The following is a 25,588-nucleotide window of genomic DNA, read 5'->3' as shown; positions in this document are numbered from 1 at the left end:
TTTCCAAACTGGCTCCCAAATATCATACACTTCTGCTCAAGAATATCTATTTAAAATAAGAAAATAAAATTGTACTTAAAATAAATTTATGAATAATACAGTTTTAGTACGTATTTACCCTGAAAAAGACATCCAAGCACTACTGTTCAGTATTACTTTCACTTACTTCAGATAATCTACTCTTATATTTTGTTTGCAATGTTCCTGAAAGAGAATGCTACAAGGAAGCAAAAACACGTTTAATATGATCAGGATTTTCAGGGAGAACATGTTACAGTTTGATCTGCTCATAGTTAAAATGTCTTGTTGTAGAACTCATATTACAATTACTGACCTTGAAAGGAAAGTGCTCTTTTTTTCCATTATGTACATATAAATGACCCTCACTGATAGAAAGAAGCAAACATATTTCCCCACGGCAAATAATGAAATATTGATATGCTGTAAGTTAAAATATTTGGGAGTCCATGAGACTCTATGAAGAGGGTAACACAAAGTAAGGGCATAAAAATAAGATTAGATAGTCATAGAAACCGCTGCATCTATTCTTACGTCTAGGCCTTTAATGCCAGTTTCCTACTCCTTTTTCTATTAACATGTAGCTACGTACTAAAAAAGAACGACAGAAGTATTAAGACTACATGGAAAATAAATTAGAAGAGATCAGTCTTAAAACAGCTTTTGTGATTTTAGTTGTGTGTCATTGCATCTCTCTGCTATGCTTTAAAAGTGATCAACTGTAAGGAAATAACAAAAAGCATGGGAAAAACAAAACCAGCGTTTTCTCTCCTGCAAGCGTTACGCAGGAATCTCAGTTTTTTAAAATATCGGCTTCAAAAATTACTTCTTATTTCCAGACGATTCTGTAATTAAAAGGAGAACATTCCTCAGGAAACATAGCATCAAGAGCACCACAAAATGCTACCTGGCTTGATTTGAAAGTAAACAGGGCAGATCATTCTCATTTTTACATGTAACGTCCCTTGCACCGTGAGTTTCAACACCAATGCCCTTTGGACACTCCGGAAGCGTTTGACTCCTGGAACTAACACGTGATGGATCTTTGTTGTGGCATTTTCAGACAGATCAGTTTCCTAATCCACTGTGCAGCGGCACCAGCGCTTGCGTCAGCCCAAGTCACAGCAACGGAAGGATCAATCCAGTTCAGGCGCTCGCATTAGCGCAACAAACCATGCAACCTCTGGCACAAAATGCCATTGCTTTACTTTGGCAGGGGAAAGGATTGTATTATAATCTACTGGAGCGGATGTCGTGGCTCCGAGCACCTCAGGGGCTGAGCGAGGAGCAATGACCTTCCCCATCCACCCCCCCCCCCGCCACTGCAGCACTCCACAGGGGCACTGCTCATGAGGTGGCACTGCTGCTCCCTCTGAGGCCATCGGGACGAGACTGAGGGAGGCAGGGCCAGGCCCGGGGCTTTATTTAAGCAGTTAAGCTGCAGAGGAGGTATATTATTACTTAGTAATCCATTAAGTACCGTATCACAGGCCGCAAAGATGCAAAATTAAACTAACTGGTAGACAAGAGGCAAGCGGTTAAGCACACTAGTGCCCATCCGAACAACCAGAATCCTAACCTAGTTTGTCCAGGCAGTGCTCCTTTCTTCTGGTCAACACCATCTAGGATTAAGTTACTCTGTGCTAAGTGCCTCCTGGAGCTCAGGTTTACTTATTTTCTTCCCTTGCATACTCCCAGCTTGGCACAGTTGAGGAGAAGCAACGCAGACTCCTCACCTTGTATGTGTCACTAAAACACAAAGACTGTGGCAGCAGTTCACAGTTAGGTTACAGCTCAATATAATGGAAATACTTTTTTTTTTTTTTTTTTTTTTAAGATGACACCATTTCACAGCTTAATGCCTATGCGAGTGGTGCTCCTACAAGCAACTGAGGGAAAAGGTAGTCTTTCTCTCCTTAAAAAAAAAGTTATATACTTTGAACTTCTATATTTCTAACTTACACACAGTAATGGTAAATTGATTATTTTGAAAACACCACCATACTCCTGGCACTGAGCTGTAAAGCAGAAGTAAAAAAAAAATTATTCATGCAATTTCACCGTTAAGACATGAAGTTCTTAAAGACAGAACACAGTCAGTTGTGCAATGTCAGAGTATGCCACAGGAGACAGAGCTGATAAACACATCCAGAAGACAGCCACGAGTGCCCTCTGTCATAGTTACAGCAGCAAGTTATACTACAGCTTTTGAAATAACATTCAAAGTTCATTCGAGAGTTGTCACTAAACTTTACAAGTCAAAGTCTTATGTACGAAAGAAATTGCAGGTCTGAAAGGTAAATTTCTCTAGCAAGTAACAATTAAATCCTGTCTCCAAGAGAGCACATAGGAACTACTACTATCTTTCAATTATTGAGGTACTAGAGAGATTGCAAACAGTACAAAACAGCATTCACCTGGCTAGCTGCCTTCGCTTGCTTTCTGTTCAGAGTAAGAATTACATTTTGAAGGCCTTCAGTTTACTGGCCAGCAATTATAGCAGATTCAAAGGAAAGACATCCTGGAGCAGGAAGCCAGATCATGCAAGACTTTGTTCTGTTTCTGAACAAGCCAAATTGAGGACAAGACAATTATTTTAACAAGACTAAGATTTAATTTTTAAAATTTGACATTCAATACAAATGTCAGGATAACACAAATACACCTGAAATATGCCAGTGTCTGAACTTTATTTAACATGCAAAAAAAAAAAATCAATTTGAACACATAAAAAACAACTATAAGCTGTAATTTTACATTTATACAACAGAAGTGTCCATTTTTAAGTTGAAATAATTAGTTAATAACATCTAAATACCAATTCATACCACTAGAACATCTGTAGACTCAAAGCCATAATTTTATATTTGCCCACAGTCTGTAATGACAACTCTTCCATTTACTAGCCCTTTAGGAGAACCAAAGGATTCAATCTTTTTCACGACATCCATTCCATCTTTCACAAATCCAAATACCACGTGTTTAAAGTCCAAGTGTTCTGCTTTTCTGAGTGTTATGAAGAACTGAGAGTTATTTGTATCCCGGCCCCTATTTGCCATTGACAGCAATCCAGGACCGGTATGTTTCACTTCAAAATTCTCATCTTCAAATGCTTCTCCATAAATCGATTGTCCACCTGTTCCATCGTGGTGAGTTATATCACCTCCCTTCAAAAAAAAAAATAGTGGACAGCATTAACTTACAAGTCCCAAAACGTCAACTAACGACATTCTCTTTCAATAAGACTTTTGTTTGGAAGAACAAAAGTCAACTTCGACATTGCTTTTCACAGGTACCACAATTACTTGGCTATCTCAGCTTCATCAGCTTTGATCATGATAACAAAACATCAGCATGAAGTTTCTCGTTTTATCTTCCTGCTCCGCATCCCTAGACAGCTCTTTCCCACTGTCTGCTTTCTGCATCACTCAGCCATTATAGCTGGCACCTGCATTATCTCACTGAGGCACAAAGTCTCCTTGCAGGCAAAAGAGTGACCACCCGAAAAAGGTCAAGTTATCACTGATCAGTAATTTTCTGCTTCTGTGCAAGCAGTAGCTTTTGCCAGATGACTGCCTGTTCAGGACAGCAGTACAGCTGAGTGAGGTGTGTCTTGCCTTTCCACGAGGTAGCAAGCTTCTGGCTCCTGTTTATGTGACTACATGCACAAAGGTGACCACGTGCAATACCATGTATTTGAAGGAAAGTTTGAAAGACAGGAAGTCTGGGGAGAAGTTTGGGCAGAGCAAATGTAGATAACAGCTCAACTGTCAGGGTGCACGTGCTACAGCTCGCTTTCAAGAAAGTTAGAATATGTAGAATAACCTGAAACAAGCTCACATCCTAAATGAGCAAGCAAAAAGCTCCGCCCATCAGAAAAGCAAAGAAATTAAAGAAAAGAGCAGTAACAGGCATACTTCAGATTGAAGTAACATCTACTCAAAGCTGGACAGGTTTTTAATTCTGGTGACAAGCTTTTTATATTAGTCTATTTTGGAGTTACAAAGCACATGCTCTTGTCTCCAAGGATGTAGTGATATGCAAGAGCATTAGTGTAGCATGTAAGAGGCTGGTTTATTTTATCTGTTTCAAGTCACTGCAACTCGCATCAAATTAGTTTGAGAATATTAGGAAATGAAGGGAAGGTATATGTGAAGGGAGATCCATCTCCTGTGCCTTCAGAATTTATGAAAAACTTGCTAGTGCTACTAACACGGAAAAACAGTGCTGTCTACATGGGTTTCACACACAACACAAGCTAATACTTTAAGTGGGAAATCTGAATATTTTAAGGACAAAGACACTACATGATATGAGACCTAGAGGACTTTTTTGGCTGAGATGTGACTGTCTAACATACTTGGGAGTATTAATTTCACAGTGTAGGTTATATGAAATACAAACTGTATTTCAAAATGTTAATAGAAGCCTGGCAAGTCGGTGCTCTTAGCAGGTGAGCATACAGAAGTTCCTCTCTGCAGAAAGGAAGGCTGAATGTTAGTTTTGGGAGCCTCAATTTCCTTGCTGCTCCTGTCCCTTGTCCATGGTAAGAATTATTTTTATCTGTACTAACATAGCAGCATTAAGAAACACTAAAGCACCAAGCAGCTGGCAGACACAGGTGAAAAGCACTTTGGCTTAGGGCAGCACAAGCTGTTTGTACCACTCCTTATCTCCTTGCTTGTAGCACCACTGTTAGCCAAGATGGGTTTCACTGTGTAAATGAAAAGTCCTCACATTACACTTACCTGACACACGAAGTCACTAACTATTCTGTGAAACGTGGTATTCTTGAATCCGAAGCCTTTCTCCCCTGTGCACAGGGCCCTGAAGTTTTCAGCTGTTCGAGGGACAATATTTGAAAACAGCTCCATGGTTATGCGTCCTAAAGGTTCGTCATTGGCAGAAACGTTAAAATACACAACGGGGTTGGTGTCCTTGGACAGCTCCGCTGCCACAGAGAGGTGCCCCTTCTGTAGTTCTGACAAGCTTTGCTGGCATTCTTCAAATCTCCTCTTGAAAGAATTAGCCAGTTCTTGAACTTTAAATCTGACTGCAAATTGTTCTATTTTTACTTCACCATCTGAAAACAAATCCAAGAAGAGATTTCCTTAGCTCTACTCACTATAGCCAAAGATGAGTAGCTTTTGTTTGGTATAATTTTCTAGGGAAAAACAAAGCCAAACAAACTGCAGAAGATACAGGAAAAAAAACCTTAAAAACCACTCAACCAACTCACCAGCATAATCTGTAGCTGTCCAAATTAAAACATTGTTTGATGTATCAGAGGGCACTAAGTTCATTTCTTTGGTGATGACGTGGTTTGCACACACTTTAAGAACTTGGTCCCTTCTCATAAGGATTCTGTAATACTTCTTCTGTGTATGGAAGAGGATCTTCAGCTCTCCAACACCGCGCTCCTTCCACTGAGTAGCATCTCTGTCCCACCTGTAAAGTTTTGCCCTCTCTTTGAAGAGAATTTCTTCATCTTCTTCTCCAGACTTTACCTCCACCTAAACAAAGCACAGTAACGCATGACTTCCCTGAAAGTTGTTGTCACCAACAGCATTAATTGCTACAATTCTGACATCAGATAATGTGAAATTATTCAATGCTTTCTGTTCCACAATGATTTTGTACCCACAGCTCTGTAGACACCCATCAGGCACTGAAGTGCACAAAAAGCCCAGCCTTTTCAAAATAGAAGAGCACAACCAATTCCAGTGTTTGCAATTAATTTTAGCAACACAGCACTACCTCCCTATGCTGCATAGGAAGTTTATTTTTTCTTTTTTTAAGCTAACAAGTGTTCTGGCACATTTCCCAGTGAAGTTTCAGGTCTGCTGAATGATGTGCTAAGTGATAACACAGCACTATTAGCGTTCCAGGTGTTACCCTTTTGAAGATGGTTAAATAACTTAATGTTGGCATTTGATCAAAATAAGTATCAACTGAAAATAACAAGTGGAGGCCTCACAGCTGCATATCCTCCTGACTTTATGTATGCATACTACAGGTTCTTAACATCCTTCAGTTAACTCATCTTCCAAAGCTAAGGAAAACCTTGAGAGAACTGAAGAAATGTGTGACAAACAAGCATTTCTGGTTGGAGAAGAGACATTGAAAGGGAAAAAGAGCAGGTAAGGCAAGAAAGAAAACCACGGAAGTCATAATATGACTAACAGATGAGGAAAGGCATATGAAATATTGAAGAAAGAGTAAGATGACATTTTACAGACCACATCAGATTAGCTGCTTCAGTTAGAGGACACTGCATACTATTTATTTGTGCTCTGTTAGTCTTGTTTAATAATTACACTGATCTGTAATTAAGTTATATTCTTTACAGGAAGCGAAACTACAAGACTGTAATCATTCCAAGCTTCTCATCTTATTAGGCACACTAAGGTTAAATACAAAAATGACACGAGCAACTGTGTCAAGCCTTACAAAGTTACATAAGGCTACTTCAAGGTAAATTAAGCTTTACTTCATAGAATCATAGAATGGCGTGGGTTGAAAAGGATCTCAACGATCATTGAGTTTCAACTCCCCTGTTGAGTGCAGGGTCGCCAACCACTAGACCAGGCTGCCCAGAGCCACGTCCAGCCTGGCCTTGAACACCTCCAGGGACGGGGCATCCACAACCTCCCTGGGCAACCTGTTCCAGTGCGTCACCACCCTCTGAGTGAAAAACTTCCTCAGAATATCTAACCTACATCTCCCCTGCCTCAGTTTAAAACCATTCCCCCTTGTCCTATTGCTATCCACCCTCATGAATGATCGTTCCTCCTCCTGCTTATACGCTCCCTTCAAGTACTGGAAGGCCACAATGAGGTCTCCCTGGAGCCTTCTCCAAACTAAACAAGCCCAGTTCCCTCAACCTTTACTTAAGCTTTATATGAAGTAGAAGAACTTTCAGCTATGTCTTTTGAAACTAAAAATGTTACTTTCCTTAGCCTTGTATACTTAATTGTGCTTCATCTTTATTGCTCAGTGATTCTAGAAATCTCTCAGCTAGCTTACAGCAAAAATTTCAAATTGCAATGGCTTTCACAGAACTCAAGCTACAAGGCATCAGTAAAAAAATTAAGAGTTTATTAGCAATATTCAAGTTCCCCCTCTGCATCTTTTTTCATATATGCTATATAATGAATCAGTTTTAACTTTTTGAAGTTACTTGTAGAAATGTGCCTGACCAACACTGACTCAAGGAATACATTATTTAAGTCTGCATCATTAATTGATGTACTGCCCCAGTGCAAAGTTGTACTTAGATTCAGAACAGCAAGGTGTTTCCACACAGGCAGAGTAAGAAAATACAGAGCATAAGGAAATACACAACAAAGTGCAAAAGACAGAAACCAAAGTTAAATCTTTTTTCTTCTTAAAAAAAAAAAAACCTGTTTATCTTAAAAAGAATATTAAGTATTGAAAGTTCCCTTACCTCTGGTAAGGAGACAATTGGCTCAAAGTGGATATCATCACTATGTACCACCTCATCATCACTACCACCTTCATCTTCGTCAGCCTTACTGGCTGTCTGTACTCCAAAAACAGTTGCTCCCGTGTTCGCCCATTTGAAGTTTTTATCTACAATTACAAGATTTACATTTAAAATGTTTTGTTGAGAAGAAAGATTCCACAAAATTGTATCGTTTAACAATAAGCAGTAATCTGGTGCACAGAGGTTTACTGCAGGAAGCACAAATCCAGATGTGTATCTGTACCAGAGGCTTAAGCTTAACTCACCTTTAGAGCCAAAAGCAAAGTCTCCAGAGCTCTTGGAAGCCAGATCTGCAAACGACAAGCCTGAAGTATTACCGAAGCCAAATGAGACGGGTTTGTGTTCTGCAACAGATGGAAAAGTCACGTGTTTTTCTCTTTAAGGAAAACATTTTTGATGTCGTACAGTTGTAAGAAAAAACTGGAGAAGCCTTAAGATTTGCATGAGACTTCTCAGAATGAAAGTTTTTTTAATTATACTCCAAAAAACTGCTCAAGACTGAGTTTTGCATGCTATTTCTGTGACTCTGTGCAGATCCACAGAGCTTGAGTAAGCACTCACACGATATTTAACATGAAACTGATTTAAGTATAAATCATATAACAGACTAGCAGTGCTCTGTAGTAGTGTCATCTGAACATACCAGAATTTGATGGACAGAAGTATTTTCATTCCCCTTCATGTTTTTACTAGATCAATACCTGTGCTTCAAATTCAGTGTTGATACTACATCTGTTCATTGCAACAGCTAAATTAATCTATAAAAAACCATACTTAAGCTACATACACTACATATACTCAAAAAAAGACCAAAACAAACCGTTATATACTCCTGACTTTACCTTGTGTTGAGTTGGAACACTCTGAATCACTTTCTTTTTTAGTTGACAAGTCCACAGGTTTATCATCTACTCCTGGTAAGTTCTGTGATCCAGGAGCAGTTTCTGTGGAATCTGGTTCTTCACTGCTAGCAGCTGACTGCACATATTCCGCTGTCGCTTCACTGGTTGATGGAGTATGTAATTCTTCCTTACTTGTAGAGACTAAGTCAGTTGAGCTTGTAACTTCACTCTCCTGAGATTAATAAAACCGTAAGCAAATAAGTCAGGACAGCCTAATATTCAAACCACGTTAAGTCTGGACACTAAGAGTTACCACTCCCCCCGAAAAAAACCCACAGTTTCCCTCTCCCCTCCCTCCAATGTTAACAATTTCTTCATTTAATTACAATAGCAGTACTTAAGGTGCCTGTCTGAAATACCACGATTCTCAGACTCCAACTTTCCTATAGTGCTACTCATGTTTCAGAACAGCTAACTAACGGAAGTTAAGAGAAGTGAACAACTGAGGAAAAAATCCCAAGAATTGTTGTTGGAAGGTTTCAGACATTTTTCATTACTCTTAACACACTGAAGTTCAACTTGACAAGAGGCTGAAGTACCTTTGAAGCAGTATGATTTCAAAACAAGTACTATTTCTCTTTGACATTTCTCTGAAATCACTTAACTTTTACATACGTGTTAGGAGGAATTCTACTGGCTGAAGCTGTTTTTACTTTAGGAGGTAAAGCTGTTTCCTTTCTCTCCCTGAGAAACTTAAGATCTGTGTCTCAGTCCCAGTGCTAGAACAGACTTCAGGCACAACCAAGGGAGTCAAACAGTTTTTAAATGCGCTGGATGTTTTATTTCTCACTAAATGAAAACAGTCTAAGAATAATTCTGCAAATTTATTGACAAAATGTTTTGTAAAGACTTGATCCATACTTTTGTTTCTTGAGTTTTAACTTCTGTCTTAGAGTCTTCTGGACTGTCACCCTCAGCATTACCGCTAGTGCCACAGACAGACGAAGATGAAACCTGCAGAGTTTCTCCTTTAGCCTTCTCCTCAGGAGGTTTAGTTTCCGAAACAGTAACACATTCACTCTCCAATTTATTTTTGACCGGGGTGCCTAGAACAAAATGCAAAGAACAAAAATTAGTGGAAAATAGCCGATAAGGCAGCTTAATGCTGAGATAATTTTTGGCACACACGTTATAAAAATAACCTAACGATACCCAGAACATCTTAAATTAAGATTAGAACTTTTGAAATAGCATCGTTATTTAGAAAGTCACTCACTCAGGGTAGACTAAGGAACTGTAAATTTGTAATACACATTTGTAATGTGTTTTCTGTTGCTATCAAAGAACTTCCATTCAATAATGAAGATTTCAATCTTGCAACTGCCACTACTACAAGCTTCCTTCAACATTTACTTACATTTCTGATAGCTCAACACATGCCACCTCCCTCTCCTTTTAGTGCATAGAAACTCACATCCTCAGAAAAGAAACCTTGTTTATAGACCTATCCAGATTCAGTTACGAAACACTGATGTTTGAGGCACAGCCAAAATAAGCATGTAAGCAAGCACATTCAGGCTTCTGCACTCACATCTTTAACTATAAAAAACATAGAGCTGTATTTTTAAAACAGCGTAAGTGTTAAAAAAAATGGATTAACTCTAATTATAAGAGTCAGCTATCTGCAGAAGTAACATTCTCAGTGGTGGACAGTTTTTCCACGCACCAGTCTTTCAAAGCATCTTGCAAAGTTCAGCTCTACACAGTCAAAAGAAAGGCAGAAGCCTCAGGGTAGGAAAACAGTTTGATGTTCTTGTTTAGAGGCTCTCTGAAGTATAGATCAGTGTTTCTAAAACCATCCATCTCAGGAAATATCAAGTTAACCTCAGAACCTAAGTGTCCTCCAGATTTGAAGATTAAACTTCAGCATTTAAGAAATTAAGTACTGAGTTTTTAGACGTACCTTGCAATTTCTTTTTCTCTTTTTCATCACTGGGATACAGTTTTCCATTAAGTTTCTTAACTGCTGTTTCATAGTCTTCATCTTAAATACAGGAAACAAGTGTGAGTTCTCAGGGATCTTCCAAATACTGAGAAGTCTAAATTTGCTAAGCCCTTCAGACCCACAAGCCTGGCCAAGCACATAAGACTTCCGCACATGTTTTAAGAACTTTACACATCAGCAAGTAAGCTTTCAATTCTTTTTTGTGTACAGGTGCTTTATTACACTACTGACACTTTTTCTGCCTAGACTTATGGCACAGGTTTCATGTTTTCAGAAAACAAGCATCTTGTTAATTTTATTAAGAGTACCACAAAACAGATTTGGGAAGGGAGACGGAAGGTCATTGGACCTTGCAATATTAGCATCTGTTGGTTCTAGCAGTACTATGCACTTTCCCCACAAAAGAAAAGCAACACAAAGATCAACTTTAACACTCCTTACCATCATCCTCTTCACTCACATATCCAGGCTTGTTCTTGTAACAGAAGAATGTTGAAGGTAGCTTAAGAAAGCCAGCGAGAGCTCTCTGCTCTGGGGTAGGTGTTAGCTCATAAACAATTATAACATCATCACATGGTGGCTTGTCTGATGGCTCGGTTGTCTTCTCAGCTTTGTATATAAATTGAACAAAACATGAGAATTAAATTATTTCATAACAGTAGCAACATTAGCTCCCCACTGCCCATGTTACAAAGTTGAATTAATCCTTTGGTAGTTAGAAACAGATTTGGAGCCTACGTATTTTCTAGTCATCCACAAGAAAAAAAACAGTCGAAGTTACAGAACTCTAGAACAGACAAAGTTACAGATTGTGCTACGATGTAAGAAGTTCTAATCTCCATGCCCAACAACATCCTATCCTGTTGCCTTTGAAACTCAAGTCTCAGATCAGGAACAGGTCAGTATTTTTATATTGTTACAAGGATTAGTTATGTCCTTACACCAAACAAAATACAGCTATAGGGAAGAGCCATATAGGAATCATCTACAGAGGAAAAAGCAAAATCTAGGACTGAAAAACAGAGTAAAAGTAAAGCTGTCCGCAGCAACATGTACTATTGAATAGCTTTGAGCATGTGAAATTCCAGAAGATATTAAACAGCAAATGAATAGAATTTATTTCAATTTACTTCTGGGAAATCGGTGCTTTTTAGTAACTAATCTCAAATTTTACCATAACAGCTGTTATGGAAGCTCATTATAGTAGTAATCTTTTAGTTCCATGCTACTGAAGCAACTAAAATACTGCTCTCAGCCTTCTGTAATTCAACTAGTTTTCCCAGCAAGGAGAAATACCACTACTGATTTTATTATACAGCTTTTTCTCCTCCCTTCTTCAACACAAAGTAGCTTATTCAGTACAAGTGGAATACGTACGACAATCAAAAGTTAAAGCTAAAGCATAAAGATGTAAAATTCTTGTAAAAGAATGGAAGCAGAGAAGAAGGATGTATCAGTTCAAGGGTCACGTGTGTGGAAAGAGTTTTTTTTGTTTAGAAGGGTAATTTAGAAGTACAGGCTTAAGAGAAACGCACTGGTTAACTATTAATAAGAATTAGTCCATAGGCACATCAATATCACTACTTCCTTCCAGTAGCGTAAAAGCAATGTAAGTAGTACTAGAGAAAAAGCAGTATCAAAAGTTCTAAGTACTAGCTCAATTTTAACAGCGTTTGAAAGTGTTCCTTTCCCAGCCTTTATGTCCCAATTGATTGCCTTCCTTTGATTAGAAGTTAATTGCTTCAGTCTTCTGTAAAGCAGAGTTTGAGCTACACCTCAGTATATCACCAGCAGTCCTACAAAGTCATCCTTTTTGGTCATTTTAGATCTCAACAGCTCTTCTGAGCCTGTATATGAAGTAGATGTACAGTAAGATTCTTGAACAACAAATTTGAATTCTTATGATGGAAAGCTACAGATGATTTAATACATTTTCCTCAGAACTTTACACACACACAGAAGTTACTAACTCCAGCTGATTTAACAATTAGTGGCAACTAGTGCCACACTGCAAAGCTAGGCAGGTATCCTGCCTGTATGTGCTTTATTCACTCAGATCAGCTAAGCAGTCAAGCAAGTTCAGATCCAGATCACCACAGAGGTTCAAGTAACCTTAATACAAAGTAGCTGAACAGAAGAAACACATTAGAAACACACTAAGTCAGTTCAGACCGATCCACAGGTAAAGCTCTCCACAAATTGACCAAAAGCTGATTAAGATCCCAGTGTTCCAATTATCTACTCCAAGAAGTGACAAAAACAGCAACAGTAAGGATTACAACATGTATCTACCCTTAGAATATTAAGGCTGAACAAGATGTTTGCTAGATTGCTTAAACCAGTTCTTATTCAGCCTCCCCACAAGGAAGTTAACTTTTCTTACTTATATTTAAGCTGCTTGCAGCATTTATATCTTCAGATTGCCATGAAAGCAGTGCCATACGTGTATACAGTAGACTAAAAGACTGTTGGTTTTGTCATAACAGAACTTTCTACTCAAAAGAAAAAAAATCCACAAAAAAATTCTTAGTATATATAAGATATAGAGAGCAATACCATGTACAACAGTTGGAACCAGTTTCCCAGTTTTTTTTTTTATTTTTTCACTTTTATTTCAGCTTTGACATAAAAACGGGATAGACTTAATATCTAGCTAGTCCATTTTTATTCCCCCTCCATACCAGTAAATAGCTGCTTCATAGGAAGAGAAAAGCACTGGGGTTTAAATCTTTATGTACGTAACCGATCCAGTAACACAGAATTGACATAACTGTGAACTTCAGTTGATGAACACTTGGGAAAAGCTTGTAAGAAGAGCTTAAGAAAAAACTAAGAAAAGTTTTGTTGTTTTGCATCTCCATGGAAAATAACTTGAAGTTTAATTCCTTTTGAACACTGCCCTAGCAAAACTCAGGAACCACTGACTGAAAGACATTCCCCATCAGGAACTCTGATTAGCAAGCATATTTACAAGAAGCACAGTTTAAAACGTCTTATCATGATGCAAACTATAAGGTGTAATAGTGTGGTTAGGGATTCTGGATGTAAACAAGTTGGTAACACCAGCAAAAGCTTTGTGAGTAGCAAAGGTGGATTCCATGTTATATATGAAACTTACACATATAAACTAACACAATTTGGCTCTCTCATTTGTCTACTCTTCTGCATAAGCATAGAAGTTGACGTTGATAATCAGGAAATTGAATTAAATATTTGCAGCAGAGCTAAATACATTCAAGTTTTACTAGTCAACATGCCTTGAAATCTTCAAGTATATTTCAGTAAAGTGGAAGACCTCAGGTAGGAAGAGATGCACACTTCAAAAGTAATAAAAGCAGGATATAATTCCTTTAGAAAGGAGGAATTCTACAGATCCAGCATGCGTGATCAGTAAAACTGTGAAGGAGAAGCGCAAGACAGATTTCTAAATACCCTGAGAAAATAAGGCAAACAAAAGCCAAAAGCATAAACAGGGCCATCCATTGTGCTCACATATTAAAGGCTAGAGACATTCTCTTACAGCACAAATACAGTACTCAGACAATTTTAAGTACTCTCCTCCAGCATGCAGGTTAACTGTACGGATTACGAGCCAACTGCTTTGCCACAGTTGGGTTGCTGGCCATGCCTGCTCAAGTGTTTTTAATCACACATTCAGTGCAGTGTGTAAATACCTTTACTATCGGGTTGCAAGGAAGATGTGCTTGTCCAAAAGGCCATTGGATTAGATTTAAAAAGGCTAAAATTAAATCCTAAAAAATAAATTGTTTGGATATAAGTGTTTAACTGAAATTTTAAAGGGAGTTAAACAAACTTATCGACGTTCTGGAAGCAATCCATGTTCACACGTCACAGTAGGAAAATTCACGTTGAATGCTATACAAGCTTATCCAACCCTATGAATGAACTGCAGTCAACATCTCTGACGTCTCACTTAGTATATTATAGATAAGAAACAGTTTGTCTCTGTACAACTGGGACTGATAAATTAAAATCTATCATCTGGTGAAACAGTCCTGCGACGGTAGGAAGCAGTGCATGAAGACTTCTATCATTAAAAAGAAGCAAATCCCAGTCTTTGCACAAAGATACTTCAGCAGATTACAGCAATCACGTTGCAGCCACTGCTTCCGCGAGCTCATCTTTTAGCTAGTATCAGAGACTGCATAACTAAGGATGTAATCACATGCCCTCTTTTCAAGCTAAGGACAAAGACAACTGGTGTGACTTAGGCTGTGCACCTGAAATTGCACAGACCACTCACTGAAGACATCAAGTAAACGTATCAAGTGGAGTTTCAAGATACCCACCCACACAGTTACAGGGATAATTCAAGTTCTAGCTTAAGCACAAGTGCTATTCTCATGATTCACCAGTTAGAGCAAGACCCCCTCACATATATTACCAATTCAACTCAAAAAATGCACTGTAAGCACTTAACCCTGAAATTTTCAAGAACACTTCATAAAGATCCCGAAATCCTACCTGCAATTTTCTTTCTCACTAAAAAGAAATACTGAATCCTACATAATGCACGTTCATATTTTTATGTGCGAATAACTACAGCTCGATATTCACTCAAGTTGAAACTCACAAATTTGACGATTCACATACATGCATTAGAACTGAAAGAAACTACGTTATTAAGTCAAAAATAAGCAATACAATGACTAGCATTCATAAATGAATGACTACTAAGTTGCACACTTGAATAAGTTAGTAGTTCAATTAACACTCACCTTTTTCCAGAATTTTAAATGAGAAGTTGGAGGGCCCATCTTGTGCTGAAGGAGCCAAGTTGGATGCCTTGCTGTCCGAAGGCTTCTGAGGTGCACTAGAGCTTTTTGGTGGTTCGGCTACCCCTGGTTTTTTCTGCTCTGTTTTCTGAGACGTTGAAATATTGTCCTCGCTTTTTCTTGGAGGATTAAAGCTGAATCCAAAGAGGGAATTGGCAGCTGAAGTATTTCCGAATGTGAACGTCTTTGACTTTTCATTACTGAAAATGCTCTTGACAGATTCAGATCCGAATACAAACTTTGGAGGAGAAACCACTGTTTTTGTTGGCGTTTCAGAGGTACTCGATACCTCTACAGCTTCTACGGTGGCATCAGAAGTATCATCACCATGGCTGAGGTCAGTTCTTTCCCTAGTAGTTTCTTCCAGCACAGCTACAGCATTTTTACCACACGGAGATTCTTTGGCTGTATTTGCACGTGAAAAATGAGGCGTTATCAATGTGCCTTTCTCTTGGGCTTGCTTTGCCTCATCAAAAGTTTGCTTAAATGAGTCTGCAACATCCTGCAGTTTGAACCGCACAGCTAGAAGCTCTACCTTCCTTTCCCCGTCTGCAAAGTCGCACGCGGTCCACACCCATGCTCTGTCAGATCCTTTCATCTGTTGCATATTCATATCTGGTGTTATTCTGTGGTTGGCACAGAGTTTAAGTACCTGATCCCTTCTCATTACTATACGTGCTTGTTTGCTGTCATAGTTCTGCAGTATCTTGATGTCCCCAATGCCTCTCTCTTTCCACTGATTTGTGTCTTTATCGTATCTATAGAGTTTAGCTCTATGACTGAAGACAACTTGCTCATTTTCCTCGCCGCTTGTCACCTCCACGAGGTCAGGCAGAGGTACTACAGGTTCAAAGTACTGCCCATCTCTCTCCTCTTCTTGAGTAAGATCGGAATCTTCATCCGTGCCTACAGATGTTCCACTCTGGTTCTGCTTGGCAGGAGACTTGGATGGACTCAAGGCAGATTTAAAGCTGAAATTAAAGCCTGCTGTAGACTCCCCAAATCTAAACAGATTTTTCCTTACAGGGCTACTTGCAAGAGGTGATGCATACACAGAGCTACTTAAACTGTCATCCAATGCTTCTTCACGCAACTCACAGTTACTCCATTCCGGGGCAGGCCCAGTTCCTTCAGCTTGTGGCTTTGTAACAGAATCGGAAGTACCACTGGCACAAACAGAGTTTACATTTTCTTCTTCTGCTAGTTTAGTTTTGTCATCTGTCAAAAATGTTTTGAGATCTTTTAAGCCACTCTTCATTTCTTCTGCTTTCTGTATCAGCTGAGCTGTCCTGCCTGTATCAACAAGTTTATGGGGTGTCTGCAGCGGTATATCTAGTAGTAGCTTCTGACATTCTTCAAACTTCTGTTTGAACTCCTCAGCCTGCTCTGGTGTTTTGAACTTTGCTGCCAGCTGTTCCAGCTTTGCATCACCATCAGAAAAGTCACTGGCCATCCACATCCATGCTTTGTCTGAGCCCGACAGCTGTTTCAAGTTCATTGTTGTTGTTATCCAGTGATTTGCACACACCTTTAGTACCTGCTCACGTCGCATCAGTATTCTTACTTTGCCATTAACTTCATTTTTAAGAATCTTCAGGTTGCCCACCCCACGTTCTTTCCACTGGCTTGTTTCTGGATCGAACCTGAATAGCTTTACTCTTTGGGAGTACAGCACTTTCTCATCTTCCTCTCCTGTAAACGGTTCTACTTTTTCAGGCATCTGAACTATCGGTTCAAAATGGATATCATCACTCTCCTCAGTCTTATACACATCATCATCCTTCTCACCAAGATCAGCAGAAGTGCTTGCTTTATGACCAGTTTTAGAAACCTTTGAAGAAAACAGCGGTTCACCCGCACCTGAGAAGCCTTCAAAGTTAGGGTCTTTTTTGCCAAACTGAAAGCCTTCCCCAGGGGTACTTTTTGCAAGATCAGCAAAAGTGAAAGTACTACTACTGTTTTGGCCAAAACTAAACTCACCCTTGTCCTTGTCTGCGGTTTCTTGAGATTGAAGTGTAACTCCACTACTTGAAGGCAGTTCATTTTTGTCTTTTTCATCAATGTTTTTCAAGTCTGTTGTACACTCTTTGGGTGGATCATCTTTCTTAGCTGTATTTTTACTGGATTCCTGTATGCCAAATTTAAATCCACCTGGAGGCACCAACATTGAAAAGTTAAATCCCTCCTTCGCAGACTTTGCTTCAGCATCTGCAGGATTCTGAAATGTAAATGCTGGTGTTTTCCCTTGATCAGCGTGACCAAATTTAAAGCCTTTTCCTAAGAATTCACACTTAAAACCTGTTCCCAGCTGTCCTCCAGCAGGTTCAGATAATTTACTTTTCAAATCAGAAGTAAATGATGAAACTTCACTGGTAGGCTTAATAGATGGATTTGGTGTTTCGCAAGCTATACAGACTGGTGAGGAACCTTCATTCTTTACCAAACAAACATCACAATCCCACTCTCCTTCCTTTTTGGGAAAAAGCTCTGCAAATGTTTTTTTCTGTGGTTTACTTGCATCAGTAGCAGAAACAAAGCTGGGAGCAGGAAGTGCCTGAACAGTAGATACTGGTACACTTGGTTGACTCTGAGAGTTAGGATTCTGACAAGAATGACAGTTTTCATCATTCGCTTCATTCTGGGCGAGGCATACGGGGCAGTTCCATTGGCCTTTCAGAGAAAAAGTAGTCCCCAAGTCATTCTGAGTGGTCTTTGGAGCATCTACTTGTTCAAGCTTAAAGGAAAATTGTTGAAGAGAGACTTCCGTATTAGTTTTGCTTGGATTCTGGCAGGCAACACATTTTGTGGCAGTGGGTTCATTTCTTACTAAACAGACGTTACAGTCCCACTGACCTTCCTTTTTAGCAAAGGCAGATCCAAATTTGTCCTGCACGGTATTACCACTGGCTTTGAAACTTGCAGCAGCTTCAGTTAATGGGATACCATGTGTTTCCCACGTATCTGGATTTGGGCTTTGGCATGAGACACAGTTCTTTGCAGCTGCTTCATTTTGAACTAAACACACTTTACAATCCCATTGATTCTTCTTCAAGGGAGACTGTCCAAACCCGCCAGAGGAATAGGTTTGTATGGCTTCCTTTCCAAAAGAAAAAGTGGTAGGGGCAGTTGACGTTGATGCAAAACTGCCTTTGCTATCAGATTCACTGGTCACACTATCTTTTGAGAACCGAAATACGGGGTTCAGGATCCCCACTGTTGACCCACTAGACTCCTTGGTATCTTGATTCGTCGTCTCTTTAGCAGTCCCAGTGCTCTGAGTCACGGATGTATCAGCACTTGATCCCAAGGTTTTTAAAGTATTCTGACACTCCTCAAACTTACTTTTGAAAAGCATTGCTTCCTCTGGTGTTTTAAATCGAATTGCAAGCTGTTCTGGCTTTGGCAGCTCATCTGCATAATCTAAAGCATGCCATACAAACGACCTATCTGATCCAGCATTTGGAGCTAATTTCATATCAGTGTTTATGTAGTGATTTGCACAGATTTTCAGTACTTGGTCCCTTCTCATTAAGAGACGGAATTTGCCAGATACTTTATGTTTCAGTATTTTCACATTTCCAATACCTCTTTCTTTCCATTCTTTAGATTCTGCATCAAACCGGAAGAGCTTAGCTCTGTTGCAGAAGAACTCTTCTTCATCTTCCTCACCTGTCTTTACTTCAATCTTGTCAGGGAGCGGCACCACAGGATCAAAATGAGGTCCATCATCATCCTCATCTCCACCATGGGTGCTTCCTCCCTCTGTTTCATGACTTCTATTGGCCAAATCAGAATTTGACGTCATAAATAATGGCTTGCTTGGTTCTTGGAAGTTAAACATCTCGCTCTTTTCAAAAGCCAGGTTTTTATGCGCATTTTGTCCCATGCTTTCTGTAAAAGAGACACCTGAAGTATGTTTATTACTGAAGCTGAAGACACTTCTTTGGCCATTTGCATGACTGTTAACTCCTTTTTGTTCAATGCATCTCTCATCTTGTAATGGTTTGTCTGATGTTAAAAGCTTCAAAAGGCGTTCACTGCTATTGAAAGCTCCATTAGCAGGCTGCGTTGCAGCTAGAGGAGAAGAAAAGGTAAAGTCTCCATCATTAGATTTGAAGTTAGTGTTGAATTTAAAGGTTGTTGGCTGAGGTGGCTTTGATCCTTCTGCTGTTCCTGGCTGTCCAAATTTAGTTTTTGAAAATTCTACCACTTTGGATTCTGCAGGTTTTAAAGTTGTGGGTGCAACTGAAGGTTTTGTGAAATAGCCTGGTTCAGGTAGTGGTGGATTTGTGCTTGCCTGTGGAACACCGTAGTTGTAGTAATCATCACCCCCACGAGGAGAAATGATTCCAGCAGCAGGAGCATCGAAACGCAAAGGTGTACCATAAATGTCTTGAGGAAACACACAAGCAGAAGTGTTTTGCAGAGGTGGTGTGTGGATTGGTTGTTGATAAGCATATATATGTTGCTGCGGTGCAAGTCTGTTCATGCCATAGACGGGTGCCTAAAGAAAAAACAATTACTTTGCTGTGGAAACACAGAAAAAGGTCTTAGGGTGCTAAAGCCCACATAATGTGTGCTCTTAATAACAGCGTGTACTCTAAAATTAGATTTCAACTCTGATCAGTTTAAACTAAAATCATACATTCAAATCTTGAATGGTATCTGAAAACAGACTGAAGAGAAGCATAAAATGAATAGACTCACTTTTGTTTATAATAAAATAAAAAGAGTCAAAACCATCAAGTTCCCATACTGTTTTGGGGAAAAGAACACCACAAACTCAGAGCAGAGGATGTATATTTGCACCTTAAGAACATGCTTTACTGGCTGTATCTCCCAAACCCCACATCCCAAAGATTAGGCAGAGAGATCAGTTATCAGCCATCTCCAGCAGACCTCAAGTTTAATAAATGCTATCTAGGGAACCGCAGTTAGATATAACTACACATAGAATCAAAACCAGTCACTTTCAATAGATCAGTAGAAATGGCTTGAGCACATACTTTTGTCCTCACCTTTGTTGGTGTTACATTGGTTGCAGCAGTTCTTAGAAGATACTGCGAGTTATAAGCAGGTGACTGGCTATAGTAAACAGATGGGCCAGTGGTAGCAACTGAAAAGGAACACCAAGAAAAGAGTTTATATCCCATTTTTGTTACTGTTTTGAATGAACTTTTGCCAGGGATCAGTTTTAGTTGTTAATCTCAGAACACTGCAGAATGGTTTCAAGATGTCATACTCAGTTTAGCTAAGCGTTTAATTATAAATTCAGCATCAACTTACCTGTTAAAGGAGCTTCATGAAGATTTTGAGCTCTCTGATAACCATCTGACATAGTATCTGTTCCATAGCTTTCAGGAGGCCACCGATGAGATGATACACTTAGATTGGAACTATTAAGTTTCATTTCTTGCATTTCATTCTATTAAAGATAGTGTATTAAAGATAGTTCAATTAAGAGAATGTAAATGCATTGCACAGGTATTTGAAGAAAACCTAAGGAATGATCCCTCCTCCTTGGTTATTTAAAAGCATGTTCAAGGTCTCAGAAAAAAAAAAAGAGTTAACTGCAGGAATAATCCGAGATCTGCCCATGCTGTACAAAACTGAGACTGTTCCCTGAAGCTAGAAATAAAAAACTCAGAACCAAAAGGACAATAACTAAGCTGGGGAAAGTAGAACTTTCTGCAGACACAATCCTTAGAAGGATTACCTCCTGTATCTGAGTACCAAATCAGTTCTTAGGCAACGAAGTTTTACTCTTGCATTCAATTTAAGCAGATGTTTATAGTTGATATCTTCACTGAGTTAAGTGGTAGTATAGTTAGTGAACGTTAGTTCAATGCTAGAATCATGAAGTACTTACCAAAACAAAAAGATCAACTGTTCTGCACTGAATACAGTGACAAAAGTGTTTACCTTTAAAGCTTCCACTTGCTGACACAGCATTTGAAGTAAGGATTTGTGATCCTCTGCCCACTGAGGAAGAGTTTTAGGAGAAAACTGAAAAAAAAAAGAGCTCACTGAACTCTGAGTTTTCATTCAAGCATAACATTTCCCTGATAGAGTAACCGGCTAATATACCTTGTAGCTATTAGTTGGTGAAAAAGATAACTTTTTAGGTGATGGAACTGAATGTTTTACTTCCAGATCTGCAGCTTGTGAGATATTTCCGGAGGCAAGACTTTCCTCTTCATCATTTTCTCCAAGTTCCTGGATCACTGCATTCAGCATTTCCGTTACAGTTTCAATAGATACTGGCAGCTAGAAATTGATTTGAAACGCAAGTCATGATTGCAATTCTTCCTCAGAGCAAGAGACTATGTTCTGATCTATGGTTGAACAGTTCACAAGGCTTTCATCACAGAAATTCTAGTAATAGTTTTTTTATTGTTGTTTTTCCCCCAGGAAAGCCCTACATCTGTTAAAATTCATGTAAGAGGACAACTCACACAAGCATTCATTCTATTTGGAAACTATCAACCTCACTATAAGAAGATGGTGGGCAAAAGCTATTTGTTTACACAAAAAATGTCATCTACGGGAGGAGTCAAAACATTTCATAATCTGATACCTTACAGAGGCTTCCAGGATATATCAACCTACTGCAGCAAAGCAAGTTATTTGTCTTGAGGGAACACTATAAGTCTAACTTGCCATAAAGCAAAGACTGATTTAAAAAATCTGACTTGAAACAAATTGTTTCATTTTGAAACGGTAAACTAAACCATTCCATCTCTCAAAACAAACTGTTAAGAACTACTCACTTTGTCAGCTACTGACGGATCAGAGGAACTTTCATCGATGATCTTCATCAGGTAATGCTTTCTTTTAAGAAGATAGGTTTTGTGTTCTTCTTGTTCTTCTGGCAACATATCATCGTTCTCAATCTCCTCTGCCTTTCTTTGGCAAAGCTAAGCAACGGTATGTTGATTAATAAGAATCAGTCAGAATGCAAGAAAAAGAAAAACATTTTGAGGTAATGGAATTTACAAACTTACTATAGCAAGATTCCAGTATGAAACCACATTCTTAATAGCTTCAAATGCTATTAAAGCATCATCTGTTTTGCCTTCAACTGCATCCAACATAGCAAACGCTATGTGTGCCTCTTCTTCATAGGCTGCAACCTGAAAGACCTACAACCAAAGCAAAAGACGAGTCATACGTAACATATATGTGGATACTTGAAATACGACAGTGCCTGTAAACATCTAGTAAATAACCAGGTAGGAGAAGGTTAATAACATTACTAGTTTTCCTGTAATACAAGGAAAATAATTTTTAAAGGAAGTTGGTACTAAGGGAGTTCAGTGTCTGCCAATCAGGTAGTTTTAAAACTAAGAGAAGTTCAAAAGAAAGACTTATTTTTCCCCCCTTATCAGATACATTCTGATACTACCAAATCTCATCATTAGCCATCTTACAGTAATAACACCACTGAGTTGTATAATGCCAAAAAAAATGGCAACACAAAACCAAATAAATTAAAAAAACCCAAATCACAATTTATATGTAAGCTTATAACATATAACCCCTCTTACTGTCATCTTTGAATAATCGATCTGTACCTGAATGTCCACATTATGGAAATGTTTGAAGAGAGGATCAGTAGGTTCCGGAATACTTTTGTTCTTTTTGATTGTTTTCAAACTAAGCAAAATTTTCTTCCAGTAGTAGACACTTCGTCCAATATATTCTTTCTGGTCATAGAAGGAGTTAAGGCTAATGCCCTGTTGAAGAAGATAAACAGAAGTTATCTCAGAAAATTCAAATAAAATGTCACTCACACTTTCTCTACTATGATGCAGCTGTTTTCTTGAGAACTTTCAAGAATTTTTCTCTGACACTTGTGATATATTTCAGGAGGTGTCTCTGTAGAGTTACAGAAAGTAACAGAGGTAGAAAATAACACAGGTAAAAGTAACCTTAAGAGAGTAATGAAGTAGAGAGTACCCGTCAGGTAAGTTAGTTGCTCTAGTCATCCTATCAAAATTAACACCAGTTCTCAACAATACATTCTCATCTGACTTTATTTAGTCTGTTAAGTTTGAAAAATGAGAGAAAAACAGACTGCACTTATTTAAAAATAATCTTAACTTACTGTTTTTTGCAGGCTTCTTGCCCAGTGTATAATTAAGGCAGGTTGAAGGCCGTGTTTTTCCAGTGCTCGCAGAGTACTTAACCCATGCTGTACAAGAAGCTTCAGTTTTGTTGCTGAGTCTGGTCTGAATATCAGAAAAAATATTCCTCAATTAGTCTTCCCTCCTTTTCATCACATGTCATTTGTTTGATGAATATAAGAAGTAGTTTTAGACCTAAGCTACCTCTTCGTTAGAAATGCAATATTAGAAATGTAAAGCTCATTTTTAGAACGGTCTTAAGCATCTCACACCCCAACAGCGACAAAGCTTTAACGTTCAAAGTACAACAAACAAAAGGAATTTGTTTTACACAACCTATGGAAATTAATTCAGAAGCTGTCTAGAAGTTGGGTTCAAATATTTCCAAACTGAAGCAGCCTTACGTTGTTTTCTTCTGCGTAAGAGTACGAACAGCATCCCACCAGGATCTTTGCTTCTCAGTATAGTACTGTTTGCACAGCAGCAATGGTAAGAAAGGTGGCTGATGGGTGTCATAGTGAGTATTAAACTTCTCTCGCAATTGTAAGTTGCTAGTGAACACCATCCCGAGTAGAAAAACCTGTTTTCGTAAACATAAACAAAAGGCATTAGGTACAAAAAAAACACCAGCAACCTGCATTTAAATGCATTTAAGAACTTGCAAAGTTTACTTACTTCAAGGTCCAACAGGCAGATGGATTCAGGAGCATCTGTTTCAAGTCTTGATGTTTCTTGGGGCAAGTGAAAAAGTTGTTTTAATAATTTGCGCAGTGGGAGTAACAGTGACATGGAATTCCACTGCAAGCCAAGCCACACAAGGTGCTGGAGACTACCATTGTGCATTCGAACAGCACCTATGCAAAAACGAAGTTGGAAGAAGTTAGTACCTACACCCTAGTTAGGAAGACTTGTATCTGATCAAAGCTGGGTTTCATTACAAGAGAAGTGATGAGCTCTGAATATTTCCCAAATCAAAGGGCTTCCCTAGCAGCCTCTTCCCACCTGTCTGCCTCTGTCTAACAAGCTGGAACTAAGCATTTTTAAAATAAGGTGCAGCATTCTTCAAGTGATTTCTGCATCTGTTTATACTATACAAGTAACTTCTGAAGAAGCAGTACCTATTTCACTGAAGTGATTTTTTAAAAATTTTGTATTACATATTAAAAACATTAAGAACAAACTTCTTAAGAGAGGCTGTAGTAGCATGAACATCGTTATTTTATATCTAAAATTTATACGTATTTAAAAAGAGAAAGGGCCATAAGCCTTATTATTTTATACCCTGACAGGTAGTTTTAGATTTAATAGTCTAAATGTTTTTTGACAACTAACAGCTAAGTAGAAGACAACTAGTATTCTAATCTTGTTACACTCAACTTCAAAGCCAGACTTCATCATCAAGTTAAGCTTAAAAATGGAAAGATCTCATTAGTTTGCAACTCATCCTGAAATTACTTCATTTTTATGCTTGTAACCTGTATTCATAGATTATACATGTATGTGCCTTCCTATTAACACTTACTAGTGTACAAACATGAAAGGCAGCTTCAACTGAAAATGAATCAGAACAGACCAGAAGACAACAGTGTGGAAGCAGGAAGTATGCAAGAAATTCTTAAGAACCAGGCATGATGATACTGCCTCTCAGCTACAGCACGAAGTGAAACTTCCTGCAAATCACCCCCTTGGACTGACTAGGGCAACACTGAGCAGCTATTACAGACACTTGTCTTCTGTTGCAAATAAAAGTATTTGTAGAAGAACCTCTAATACAGAGTCATGTTTACGTTGAGTTTAAGTAACATCTCTTACCAATATCGTATTTACTAAGTTCTCCTTGCACTGGTGCTTGTGTACTGACACTTCCCATATCATCTGTGCCAAGGAAAGATCTCTCTCTAGAAGCATCACTCCCAAAGAGGCTTTCAAACAATGTAAATAAACCGCTTTTGTTTGCAAAAGATTCCACAACCTCTTTCAAGAAGTCTTCCTTGCCGTGGCTTAAGTTCAGCAGCATATGACCTAGAAAAATGTAATTTCACGTAAGAACACTCAACTTAATCAAGGACAACAATACTGGATACAGTGGGCCGTTCTTGCTACTTTAGGCTGGGAATCAAGATATTCCCTTATGATACTTACAAATTTCTAAGTTACACTCTCCCTATAATTAAGTCAGTGTTTCAGCATATGGGCTGACAGCAGTTCCAAGGCATTTCTAAATCCAGTTCTCCAGAGTTATTATGTATTTTTATTATAAGGGCATTGCAACTGTCTTCAAAATAAGTAGCTGT

At 38.7% G+C, this 25,588-nt stretch overlaps 1 protein-coding gene across 1 annotated transcript in view; it reads right to left on the bottom strand.

The window, feature by feature from the left end:
• LOC110407092 (E3 SUMO-protein ligase RanBP2-like) overlaps nucleotides 2,077–25,588 on the bottom strand; it is a 31,283-nt gene continuing 7,771 nt past the window's right edge. The window contains exons 9-29 of the mRNA XM_021414362.1: nucleotides 25,107–25,316; nucleotides 23,970–24,148; nucleotides 23,699–23,874; nucleotides 23,276–23,399; nucleotides 22,743–22,904; nucleotides 22,173–22,310; nucleotides 21,939–22,085; nucleotides 21,256–21,435; nucleotides 21,091–21,174; nucleotides 20,455–20,593; nucleotides 20,187–20,284; nucleotides 15,112–19,672; nucleotides 10,814–10,981; nucleotides 10,331–10,411; nucleotides 9,289–9,473; nucleotides 8,368–8,599; nucleotides 7,771–7,869; nucleotides 7,466–7,611; nucleotides 5,258–5,531; nucleotides 4,767–5,101; nucleotides 2,077–3,185 (exon numbers count right to left, since the gene is read on the bottom strand). Of these exons, the coding sequence (XP_021270037.1) occupies nucleotides 2,880–3,185; nucleotides 4,767–5,101; nucleotides 5,258–5,531; nucleotides 7,466–7,611; nucleotides 7,771–7,869; nucleotides 8,368–8,599; nucleotides 9,289–9,473; nucleotides 10,331–10,411; nucleotides 10,814–10,981; nucleotides 15,112–19,672; nucleotides 20,187–20,284; nucleotides 20,455–20,593; nucleotides 21,091–21,174; nucleotides 21,256–21,435; nucleotides 21,939–22,085; nucleotides 22,173–22,310; nucleotides 22,743–22,904; nucleotides 23,276–23,399; nucleotides 23,699–23,874; nucleotides 23,970–24,148; nucleotides 25,107–25,316 (8,024 nt within the window). The 3' untranslated portion in view covers nucleotides 2,077–2,879. The remainder of the gene's footprint in view (nucleotides 3,186–4,766; nucleotides 5,102–5,257; nucleotides 5,532–7,465; nucleotides 7,612–7,770; nucleotides 7,870–8,367; nucleotides 8,600–9,288; nucleotides 9,474–10,330; nucleotides 10,412–10,813; nucleotides 10,982–15,111; nucleotides 19,673–20,186; nucleotides 20,285–20,454; nucleotides 20,594–21,090; nucleotides 21,175–21,255; nucleotides 21,436–21,938; nucleotides 22,086–22,172; nucleotides 22,311–22,742; nucleotides 22,905–23,275; nucleotides 23,400–23,698; nucleotides 23,875–23,969; nucleotides 24,149–25,106; nucleotides 25,317–25,588) is intronic.

Source organism: Numida meleagris, chromosome 1 (assembly GCF_002078875.1).
Source record: "Numida meleagris isolate 19003 breed g44 Domestic line chromosome 1, NumMel1.0, whole genome shotgun sequence".
Lineage (NCBI taxonomy): Eukaryota > Metazoa > Chordata > Aves > Galliformes > Numididae > Numida > Numida meleagris.
This window is presented reverse-complemented; position numbering and strand designations above follow the sequence as displayed.